Source organism: Mytilus edulis, chromosome 9 (assembly GCF_963676685.1).
Source record: "Mytilus edulis chromosome 9, xbMytEdul2.2, whole genome shotgun sequence".
NCBI classification, from domain to species: Eukaryota; Metazoa; Mollusca; class Bivalvia; order Mytilida; family Mytilidae; genus Mytilus; species Mytilus edulis.
This window is the reverse complement of record NC_092352.1, coordinates 9,866,472-9,879,497: the sequence shown is the minus strand read 5'-3', so window position 1 is coordinate 9,879,497 and position 13,026 is coordinate 9,866,472. Positions and strand designations below refer to the sequence as shown.

Genomic DNA, 13,026 nt, shown 5'->3' with positions numbered 1-13,026 from the left:
GGTTTTGTCAATTACTACTGAACTAATACAGAAAAACGTTCAAATAACTGAAATAACGAATGAAAAAGAAAATAAAAAATAAGAAGAAAAGGGGGAAGTAAAAAAAAATGTGTACAGTCTGCCAGTACCTATGAAACCAATCACGTCATGAAATGTTTTATTAATTACGAGTCAAACAGGTAAAATTATCTCATAATGTGATATTTCTTTCTGCCAGTTTTTGAACTTTTTCTTTTTCCATTAGTTGCTCGACCCGACCCCTTTGAATGGTCTACATCTGGTTGGGTACTTATAAAACTCTGGGTTTCATATAATTTATTAAAGAAAAACAAAATTGGAACCGAAAAAGTCAAAATGAACCCCCTTTTTTAAATTGCTGCTTGCATGGACTCCGTTGGATTGCTGTCTCATGCATTGCGTATCATTCCATTTCTTCCTAATATCGCGACGTACCAGCGTCACTGGTGGGTATTTTGTTGATCAAACGTGCGCCTTGCGTACACAATTATTGGCGCTTGATGTCTTTAGCAGTAGTTTTACAACCACTACGATGCCACTGCTAAAAGGTTTTTTCCTCACCAAGGGTGCCAATAGTCCAGTAGAGTGTAATCCTCACCTGTGTTGAGATTATTGGTATTGCCATGTTTGTAAATTTACGTTTTGTGAAACTTTGAATGGTCGAAGTAAATATTCTTATTTTCTATAAACTCAGGAATGGAGAGCTTTATTTGAGATCATTTGACAAAACCTTTGGAAAATTTGACTTTTTTATCTGAACCTGAATGGTGTGGATTTTTTTGTAGACGCAACGCGTGTCTGGCTTACACAATCAATTAAGTGCCTTTGATGAGTTTCTTGTATGCATATGTAATTTGCAGAAATACCCTAAACTAAAAATAGCAACACAATGTGTTGTTTCCAGGTATTGATCTTCCACGAAAGAGAAGGACGTTCATTGATAAAGCGAGAACAGTGGAAAGACACCAGATTATTAGTTGTAATAACAAACGCATAATAATCACCATGCAGTCAATATCCAGTTATAAAAAAGGTATTTTTTAAAGTTTTCTCTCTATCGATATTTCCTCGGATATTTCGACTTTTATAAATTGACTATCACAAAATGTATCAAAAAGAAAGATTTGAATTAGATTTGATACACATCGAAATACGCTATTCATATCAATGGAGTTAATAAAATCTTAAAATTTTATTCTGATGAATTATTTTCAGTAAGACTTACTGAAATCAAGTAACAATACTTGATTTTATATTATTTTTTTTTAAATGAAAATCCCCACACCTAAAAATAGATCTACAGTAATATCTTTGTTTACTTAACAACTGTATTATATATCATAACCGAGCTGGCTAACTTCCTTGACAGTCACATGATCGTAAACCCAGATAACAATTTGACAATACGTTCACAAGGATTTCGTGGCAGTTTCATTACTAACGGATAATTATGACACAAATAAGAAAAGGTAAATTTTATTCCATCGATTTAGTTTTAAGCTCAAACATTTTAAATATCTAAAATGGTATTCATTTATGTCATAAAACTTGTTCTTCGTCACTCTCTGGCAAGTTAACTAGGTCAATTCGGTGAATAGAATTCATTTTGGATTAATAAATGTACATGCTTAACTTTTTCAACTTTTCCACGAAAAATAAATTTGAAGTTTGGGTATTTTCTTTTGTTGGAAGAAAAGATCAGAATATATTTTTTTAAATGCTATATTATATGTTGTATTTTGACACAGGATATTTTTTTATTTAAATGAAATGGTCTACTTACTCTTTTGTGATGTTTGATCTAGTTGAATTCACATTCTTTATAGTTGTTTAAACTCAAGTATGATTTACAATTTAGGAATGACGAATATTTAAACTTTAGTTGTAACTTTATCTAGCTTACCGATCAAAGCATGTCTTTACTATTAATCAGGATAGAAAAGTAAACAACTTTATACTAGCTAGTACTCGCAAGAACTTGCAATTGAAAAAAAAAAAGAATGCAGCAATGATTTTAAACTTCAGTTAATAAAACATAACACGAAAAATGACCTCCAAACGGAAGGTCATTAAATAGGTAATATCAATACTGTTATCTTTTTGTTTGAAATCAACGTTCAACCAGTATCTGTCTAGATAAGACAACTAAACAGGGCAAACGGACATGATATGAAATCAAATCGAAATATGGACAAGAATTGTTAAAAAAGAGTTTAAAACATTCAAACATATCTGAAACAATAATGATTTTCTTACTTAACAGATCGATTTTTAATTTTTGAATTACATATCTACAACAAACACTTGACCTGACAATTAAACGTGTGAGTCAATTTTAATGAATTGTGTATGTTAATCTACCATGATGTAAAAATCGCATACTTAGATTTATTTCCTGGATTTTGGCAGATAATATCAGGGAATATGCTGATTTTGAAAATTTAGAACTTTTCACAAATAACATGCGATATATACCCTCAAATACTAAAATTAATCCATATCAAAAATGTTATTTAAAACAATGATAAGTAATCAAATTATTCCCCAAAAAATCCCAGTATTTCAGTGGGTGTTAGTTTTGACAGATGGCTAAAAATAGGTGTCACTTTTAATTTACATAATTTAATTGTTGGTTGCGATCAATTTTCAAAGTAAAATAATCTGAATTCCAATTTGAACTCTTTCATTGTGTCCCTTTTGTCTTTTTGCTATTTTTTTGTTCATGCATATATACGCTTAATTCTTATCTGATGAGTCAAGTCCTTTCAACAGATTAGTACTAAAGTTGATCTGCGTTATAACTTCTAAAAAAAATCTATTTTTGACGACTTACAACACAATGACGTTACTCTGATTTCGAAGTCACTTTGAATTGGTTGTTTTTCGTGTTCTTTTATATTTTGTGATTAGTCAGCACTTCGGTGTTGACACGAATATCAATTATATGGTCATTTTATAAATTTCCTGTTTGCAAAATATGAATTCTTCTAAATACTAAGGATTTTCTTATCCCAGGCATGTATTACGTTACAAGTATTAGACACAACTTTTTTTGGAATTTCGGATCATCAATGCTTTCTAACTTTATACTTGTTTGGTTTTATTACTATTTTGATCTGCGACTCACTAATGAGTCTCCTGTAGACGACACGCGCGTCTTGCTTATTAAATTATAAGCGTGGAGTGGTACCTTTGATAACTATTAGCATCTCGAAATGTACTATTGTATTGTTTATTTGTGTATTTCTATATCCTGAATGTTCTTGCATTTATTTTTACTGTAGTCCTGTCAATTAATCTTGTCATTTTAGTGTTATATTTAACATTGCCACAAAAGCGCGAGGTTTCGCTAGCTACAACACTGACATTTCATCCATTAATTGTTAGTTTAAACATATTTTATTTGTTTAAATACAAATTGGATATGACACAAGTCAAACAGACTTATGAAGTCTTCTCCATTTAACATTTATAGCAATATAATACAAAAATATATGTATGAGCATGCATGTATAGAATGGTATATCTATTTAGTATATATATATATAAATATGGATCAAAAGACGGAAAATTGAAGAAAAAAGAAAATAATAATAATACAGAATTAAAAATTAATTGTTTATTGATCTTAACCGTGAAGGTCCATAAGAACGAAAATAAAGTCGATAGTTATAATATCACATACAGAAAATTCATTCTCTTGTCTTGAAATTTTCTAATTCCAGTAAAAATATCAACCCATCATTTGGGGACAACTGCAATCTAAGATGCCAAAAACAATTCCAAATTAACTCTGTTCGTTATACAGACATCACTTAGCAAGAAGCATTTATTCCCGGCCCTTTATTCCCCTTTTAATCAAGTTATATTCTTTTTTAATTAAATTAAAGTCTGTCTAATATAAATGTATCTTCATTTATTTTCATATTTCAGACGTGTTAACGTTTATGCCATTAACGTGTACATGGGCTCGTGAACTGATGGAGAATGTGGAGAAAACTTGTCTTTCAAAGGGTCCACTTAGGGGTTGGATTCCCATGAAAATGCATATAGTTGACAACCCTGATCTTGAAGAGGCATTTGAAGATAGAAAAGCAGCTCTTAGAAAAATGGTAAATCAACTTTAATATCATTTGATTATATTATCATCTATATTAAAAAGAGTGTATTAAAATTATGAAATGGTGAAAATCTTTGTTAATGATATGTATAGAATGAACAAGTATGACGATGTATTTAGTACTAACATGATAAAAATGTTTTAGACGAATCAGAACTTACAATTGTTATAAAAGCGAAAAAAAATGCAAATAGTCTAATGCCGTTTTGATTACACAGATATGTGAAATCGGATAAGCCTGTAATTGTCCTGTAATATTGAGAAAACATTAATGTCAAATATTCTTTATTTGCTCTATTTTGTTTAAGGGAAGAACTGACGATGAGTTGAAAGAGGAGTTCGGTTTTTTAGCTGAGTCATGGAGATCTGTTGTGAGCATGTGTAAATATGGTGTCCGATGCTCAGAGAAAAAGACAAATATATTGGGTGACACGCGTGCTGGACTTCATTTGAACAGAAACTACGATATGCTCCTTCGATTTATGACTTTTAGGAACTTCATAACTGCCAGATGCATTGTCGTACTGAGGGTAAATTGTTTACATTATGCAATTTATGATTATGTGAATATGTATATAACGAAGTGTGACGTATTTACTTCATTACAATGATTATTACTTTTTAAGTCTATTAGATAACCATTACCAAAAAAAATATATATGCCCTTCAACTTTGTATAAGCATTCGGATTTCCATATATTTTTAGCGTCGAACATAACGAGAAAATTAATTGTTAAAATGCGCATCATTTGCGGTAACATTTGTACCATTTAATATTGAAATGGACAAATTGTTTCTTATAAAAGTTTGAAAACTAATAAATTATCACTCTTATTTTCGGTTTTCTCTCCTATATTTCCCTTTTTTAAGATAATTATAAACTAGCTAAAATATGTAGTTGCTTTTGAAATTGAAGGAAATTCAGTATTGAAATATTAAGCATGTACAAATAATTTCTATTATTTACGCACACATTGATCAAAACCAAAATTTGACGTTAGTTCAATGTCCATGTATTATTTATTAACAACGAAATGTTCTTTTGTTTACAGGTGATTCCAGGGAGGGTAAAAAAGGTTATGCCTAGGTTCAAAGGAAGAACACTCCTGCATCCGTCAAAACACTACGATTCACACACGTCGATGATACAACCTGACCCAAACATAACTATATGTGAAGGACTTGCACATAATTTTGTGAGTAACTACTCTTCATAGTCGAATTGGTTCTGATATATAATTTAAAATGTCAATATGAAAATAAGATGTGGTATGATGGTCAATCATGGTTATTTGTAGTTTTATTGTTATCTTATTTCTTGTTTCTTGTTTCTTTAGTAAATCGATTTTTCCCTCAAGTAATGTTTCCTCGGATATACGGGTTAAAATAGTAATCTTAATAATTCAGTAAGAGAATCGATAGCAATTTGATCTTAAGAAAAAAAAAGAATAATAAACAGGATGATTCAAGACTGTGTTAAAACAAAAAAAATAAAACGTATCGGCAACGAGATTATTGCATTAAATTAATTACTTACATGTTAACTTCGAATCGAAACATTCTATTATACTTGGCACATAAGCATGTCATAATAGACAACTATAGATTACATAACCAGCATTTAACTAGTTTTCGTTTATGCAAGTAACAGCTCAAAGAAGAAATCGTAGAAGTTTTTTTAAACCATGACATTTTCAGTATATTTTCAACTTATCTTTTGCCTCTATCTTAAGTGTTTATTTTTTCTAATCTTTTCAGATTTATATATACCAACTGGATGAGAAGTCAAAACTACCTCTGATGCATCCTCGCCAAGCTGTACCTTATGCAGTTATACAATTGAGGCAGCCATATCGTGTAACAGTAAATCGTCCATTCCTGTCGTTCCGTGATAGATTTCTTGCACAGATGAAACACAAGGAAGCATCAAATGGTAACAAGAGTTATAGAACTTATATAAAAAGACGTCATTTAAAAGGGACTGAAAGGAAAAGAAGCAGAAGTCGGAGTCGTAAAAGTGATGAACGTAACAGGAAAAATGAATACTCTGATAGTTCACAGGAAACTGACAATTCTACTAAAAGAAGAACACGAAGAAATGAAATGCCTAAGCTTAAGCCCGTAAGAAAACGGTCGAACACACCTACAAAACGATCTTCCTCTGAGAAAGATCAACCTGCAAATGCTGAAACTGATAAATCTTGTATAGAAACAAAACTTCAGAAAATCGAGGAAGAGATAAAACTACGTCAGTCAAAATTGACAGTGTTACGACATATTAAATCAAATCATGACCTTGAGAAAAATGAAAACGATGCTGTTAAAGAAGAGTTACCTACGACTGATACTTATTCGTCCTCCTTGACAGAATCCACTGGTTGTGATATAGAATTTGCACCCAAAATCAGTTGTGTTTATTCTACATCTAGCATCGACAATATTGACATGGTCGATCCTGCCATAATTAGGGAATTAAGTAGTGGTGCTTCAACACCTACATTAGATGAACCTGGGGACCAAGGCGCTACGCAGTCTGAGAATGTTGCTCTCGGAAAAGATTTAGATATGACAGACAATTCAGATAAACAAAAACAAATCGCCTGTCCTGTTACTGCTGAGTCTGGGATAAGCACACAGAGAGAAAACATTGACAACTGTAAATCAACAATTGATGCAACAAATGACAAATTTGATGGCAAAAATGAATCTAAAACCCATAATGTGGAGGAAACAGATAACGCATTGCAAACAGAAAAGACAATTGTAAAGGAGGAGCATGAAATGGAAAGTTCAAAACAGGATGATAGTAATAACGTTGAGGAATGTGTTAAACATGAAAGTGAAGAACCAATTGAAGGTTCGTCAACTGATAAAAACTTTGACATTAAAACATTATTCAGAGAAGCAATTTACAAAATGGATCCCTCTGATTTGTACGAACTATTAACAGAAAAATTAGCTGGTGATGAAGAAGAACATTCAGATGAAGGATTACAACAACAAAATACAACAGAGAGCAACAATAAAGTTGAAAATGAACACAGTGGTGATGTTGTAGGTCTGGACTTATCATGTAAATCTAAATGTAATGTTCAAGACAACAAAGTAGATGTGAAAGAAAATGTTGCAAACAATAACAGTTGTAATACAGATTTTGAAAGTAAAACACCTGAAATAAAGGAATCACACATGTCTTGTGCCGTCAGTGCTGTAGAAGATCATAGTTATTCTGCACCAAAGGAGTCTTGCATTGCAGGTTTGGACAATCTTGATATATTAGCAAGAGTAGCATCAGAGTTGCAAGCGGCTAAAGTAGTAGATTGTAAAACTAAAACTAAAAGTAAAGCGATAACATCTGCCATAAACATCTTGAATGAAAACAAACAGGAGCAGGAATACATCTTCGACGCTGAAAAATTCAATCCGAATATAAAGGGAGAACCAGTTGTTTCTTTAAGAAAGTTAGATTATAGTAAAACACATGACATCAAGCAACATGTAAAAGAAAATGAAAAGAAAACTTCTGGTATTTCTTCCTCCATAAAGGAAAATTCATTGTTGAGTGTAAAAATTGAACCAATTGAAAATGAAACTGTTAGCCTCGAAACAGGTCGTAGTAATGCCAAATCAAATCAGGCTACAAATAAACGAAAAAATGATAAGAAATTGAGCGGGTTAGAAAAAGAATTGTCCTCTCTCATGTCTTCAAGCATATCCCCAGTTATAGCTTCTACCAAACGCAAAACAGCTAATTCGGTAGCAGCTGCCTTTGCTGCTTCAGAGCAACCTCCTTTACAAACAAAAAACATAAATGTAAAGACCTCCAAACATAACAAAATCATTAAACAGGACGACACAAAAACAAAGGAAGAAAATGAACCTTCCACAAAATCCCCGAAAGAAACAAATATCCAACCCGCATCAACCCATGATAAGATCTCAGGAAACCAAGAGCCAAAGTTTACCTGCCGAGAAAATCTTTTCGAAAAGTTTGCATCTTCTGATGCAATAGAAAAAAGTTTTGATAAGGAAACGGATGCTCCTAATGAATTGTCTCCACCAAAGGTACAAAACACAAATGTTGAAACACAAGAAAAGACATCACAAGAAATCGCAAAGACAGTTATTAAGCAAGAGCCAGGTGTATCTGATGTGTTACCATCAAAATCACTATCTTCAACGTCTGTTGCTAAAGTATCGTCCGACAAAGCAAAGGGAAGTCATAAACCTGGTGATCATCTTTTGATAAAAAAATTAATGTCACCAACTTCTGATTTGGATGAATCTATTATTGATCTTATGAATAAACAAGTAACTGAGAGTATGATGCAGTCAGACTTGTTTCTGAATGGGCTATCTGTGAATGTGAAGCAAGAACCGGTTAGTCCAAAACAGGAATTTAGTTCAGATGAACACAAGTCAGTTTCAAAAATAGAAAGCTGTAACACCAATAAACCATCTGATGAATCAAGAACTCATGACAAAAGCAAACCAACAGAATTAGATCTGCCTCAATCCATTGTAGTTATTAAGAAAGAGCCGCTTAGCCCTGTTGCAGAATCGTTTTCTGAAAATGATAAAAATACGGAGGAAAATCAACAAAAAAATGAGAATACAGACTCCAATGTTTTTAATCAATCAGAAAATCTGCCAATAAGCACAGTAGAATCAAAGGAAATCACTACCGAAATCGATAACACACTTAAGGACCTGGAACAAGTTATAGGTTTATTTTCAAACAGGGTACGAAGCAACTCAGGAGATGCGGACAAAGATAATTGTTCATCAGATAAAATTGGTGAAAAGGCAGTGAAGTCTAGTGAAAAAGATATAAAAATGAAAAAGTTGAAAATTCTTTCGGACAGTACACCAGATGATACCAGCGGAAAAAGTATAAAGGAAAGTGTAGAAAAAGGTACAGACCACCACATCAATGGTAAACAGAATGAACTTAAATCTACCGACTTATCCGAAGAGTATGTTACGGCCAATACTGGTGACAAAACTATTGAGGAACACATGCCTATTCAGGTTATAACTGGAAATTTCCCGCCAAAGAAACCTTCTGCAATTAGCATAACTTCAAATTCAATAACATTGACTGAGACGGAAACTACAAATACTAAATCTACAAACAGTTTATCGAAAACAGCTGAATCATATTCACAAAAGTCTCCAGTTTCATTGACTAAACAGAATATTGATAAAATACAAAATAAACATATGTCAAAAAAGCAAAGCAGCAAAACTGATGACACATCAAGGGCTACACGTGTTCTCAATGCAGCGTATAATGAAGTTACTTCGACCGAAGCATCAGGTGTCGTCAAACGGATAAAAAAGGAACCAGTTACAGAAGATGAATATTATGGTATCACTTCGCAAAATCTCATCGAACCAGCAAAAAAGAAAACTGGTAAATTTAAGTCGACTGTTTCTGAAAAGCAAGTAAAACGAAAAGTATCAGAATCGACATACAGTTCAGATTCATCTCCTTATAGGGATTCAACAAAAGTACACAATCAAAATCGGACTCACAAACATAGAACACCAACAAGGAGTGAGAAAGGTAAGGATATAAGTAAACAACACACAAACTCGGGCTTAAATCAATTGGAAGCAATACGTACTCATTATTCAGCATCGACAAATAATGATAACCAAGATAATAAGAAAGCACTTCATTTGAACAGTACTGATGGATTATCAAAGTCAAAAATACGTGAACGCAGATCTAGGTCTAGGAGCTCTGAAAGTAGCTGTTCATCTTCCACTAACAGCCCAGTGGGAAACTTCAGGACATATATTGGTAAAAACTATTCAAATTTTTCACGTTATAATGCAAACAGTCCAAAACAATTTCAGTCAATTGATAACAGAACCTGGTTTGTCAAAAGCAAATGGGATAATAAAGACGGTAAACGGTCAAACAACTCTACAAACAATCAGTATAGCTTTGGTTCACCATCTAGGAAAAGTTATGACAACAACGCTAGGTTGAACGCTAACCCTTCTAGGAATAGCCAATCACAGTATCGTATAGGAAATCATTCATACAATACACCAAACTCGACCAATCAAAATCAAAGAAAAGGTTACATCGGTGGACGTATACATAATCAAAATACGTTCTATTCTTCCAGTCATAATAATCAGGTAAAGGCAGCAAATTCCAATTCAACATCTTATGGTTCATCTATAAGTAATAGTCAGATTGAGATAAACGATAGGAGCAAGAACTTGAGTTCTTATCCTAGGGTGACTATTAAACGAGAAAGAAGTAACTCATTAGATAGAAGTGAAACAACAGAGTATAAAAGACTCCGTAGTATTTCTCCCGATCATGACAAAAGATACGACAGGAAAAGACAGAGAAGTGATTCACGCGACAGAACATTGTTATCTACGTACAAAAAGTATAAAACTGACGACCGTGACCGTAAATCGTTTTTCAGAAAAAGTAGAATTCGTAGTAGGTCACGTGACAGAGACAGTAGTAGTTCTAGTGATCGTAGTTTACCCTCTAAGAATCGGGTAACTTCTTATCGCAGTGCCTCACCAAAGAATAGGACGAGCTCTAACCGTAGTTTGTCACCTAAGAACAGAGCAAATTCGTACCTTACCACCCTGTCCCCAAAAGATCGTTTAAATTCGTATCAACATGCTAACAATGCAAGGTATGATTCATATCGCCAAACATCTCCAAAGCGTCACGCAAGTGGTCTGATCAGTGATGTTAGTTGTCGAGAATATCCCTCAAGCACGTCAGGTAGTAAGGAACCCAAAGAATCAGATATCAATAATACATTATCAAAGGCAATGTCAACTTTGTTGAAGAAGATAATTTTTGATGATAAAAGTAATGATAACAGCAAAGAGGGCAGAATGGCAGAAATGGTTCTAGACATGGTAAAAGCGCGAGTGACTGAAGACAAAATTAATCCCGGTGACAAACTTGGTAATCACACACAGTCAATATTACAAGAACCACATAAATCAGCAAACGAAGTAAAAAGAACATATTCTAGTAATACAAATACCTCAACAAGAACACAAGGAGAATCTACGTTTGAACGACCTAGGACTTCAAGATTTTCGTCGGTAAACAGACCGACATACAGTATGGTAAACAAACCTGCCTGCAACAGTTACAACCGATCAACTTACAGTTCAACATACAACAATCAGTATAAAACAAGATATAATCCAAGCATGAGATCACGTGGTTTCTCTAGTAAAAGGGGATTCATTTCTTCAAGGCCTTGGTCAAATACAACATCAACTTTTAATAGCAGACCTTTTGATTCAAGGTCAAATTTTAGAGGCAGAGGATATAATAGGCCCATACACCGGGGTACCTACCAAAATGTGTCCTCACGGGGTAGTTCAAAATTTACAGAAAAGGAAAGTAGGTCGACTAGAGACCGAAAAGATAATCTTTCTAGAGACGTGAAGACTGATCGTTCTAGAAATAGGAAAGACTTCCATTCTAGAGACAGTCGATCGACTTCAAAGTAGATACATGTGACAATGCTGATGTTTGATCTCATTACACTTGACTTTTTAGTGGATATTGGTTCAAAACCTGATGTCTAGTTTTGTAAACAAAATGTAAATACAGATTGTTTCATTCATCCTTAGATTCAAATGTATTGATATACTGATATCAGGTGTAAATGTGGACTGGTGATATTACAATGTATTGAAACCAAAGAGTTAATGATTAACAAAAAATGCAAAGCAGATGGTGTTATTGTGTTGGAATTGTGACTGGAATCATTTCTGAAAACAAGAAAATGCAAATCAATAATTAGTGAATTGACATTTTGAAAGTTACAGCACAAGTTAATTGTTGTGTTATTTCCTTCGATCACATAGTTTTTTACCAAAGAAATTGAAGTTTGATACAGTAAGAAAATTCTATTATTGATATAACATAAGTTTTTGTAATTATTTATTTCTCAGTTGATACTAATTATGTACATTGAAATTTAAGTGTGATATTTTTTTGCAACTTTAATATGATTTTAATTAATATAATAGAGTTTAAATTTATTTTATCATTTTCCTGTTTTAATCTATTTGTAGCTAATATTATTTTTTACTCTACACGGGGATATTGTTGAGTATCTTTTTGACATGTCTTATAATCTTCCAAAGAAATATAAATGTCAGGTATAACGTGTTTTGTTTTCTTCTTTAAATAAAGGCAACAGTAGTATACCGCTGTTCAAAACTCATAAATCCATTGATAAAAAACAAAATTGGGGTAACAAACTAAAACTGAGGGAAACGCATGAAATATAAGAGGAGAACAACGACACAACATTAAAATATAACACACACAGAAACGGACTAAGTAACTAAACTGTAGATTGTTTTTGCATTTGTTCATAAAGTATATTTTTGCTATTTGTTGATACATAATGTCAATTCAGTTTTCACTCTATTTCATTCTCTCGACTTGTACGCATTTAGGCTTAATAAGAGGATATCTGCTTTATTTCTTATTGTTGATTTTTCTTTCTCTGATGAGGCTGTTCTATAAACTCCTAACTATTTGATATACATTTCTCGATTGCATCTTTAAACACGTTTATAACTTTCAGTTTTGATTCAAAGGTATAACTGTCCAACCATAATGGTTAAAAACAAGAATGCAATCAAAAAATTTACTTCGTGTAATCATAAATGTGGTACTACGGTTCCTTTGGATGATATTTGATATTCAGCTTTTTTAAGGTAAAATGAATGATTGTTGAATCAATTAAGAATGACAACCGTCCTAAAATATTTCATTTTATGTTGGAGAAAGATATTAAAAAAGGATTTGAAATCTGTAAACTAACGGTGTACTCCACCTGTGTTCAATATGAACCAATAAAAAG

The 13,026-nt window shown here is 32.7% G+C and overlaps 1 protein-coding gene across 2 annotated transcripts; it reads left to right on the top strand.

Annotated features, from left to right (window-relative positions):
• The first annotated feature begins 887 nt into the window (after nucleotides 1-887).
• On the top strand, nucleotides 888-12,319 carry LOC139487615 (myosin-2 heavy chain-like). 2 transcript variants are annotated; one of them, XM_071272527.1, is made up of 5 exons: nucleotides 888-1,051; nucleotides 3,952-4,130; nucleotides 4,447-4,668; nucleotides 5,191-5,334; nucleotides 5,897-12,319. In XM_071272527.1, the coding sequence occupies exons 1-5, from the start codon at nucleotides 1,024-1,026 to the stop codon at nucleotides 11,654-11,656; spliced, it is 6,333 nt and encodes a 2,110-aa protein (XP_071128628.1). In that variant the 5' UTR covers nucleotides 888-1,023; the 3' UTR covers nucleotides 11,657-12,319. The 2 variants fall into 2 exon arrangements, with proteins under 2 accessions (XP_071128628.1, XP_071128629.1); XM_071272528.1 differs by having other exon boundaries at nucleotides 958-1,487.
• The last annotated feature ends 707 nt before the right edge of the window (nucleotides 12,320-13,026 follow it).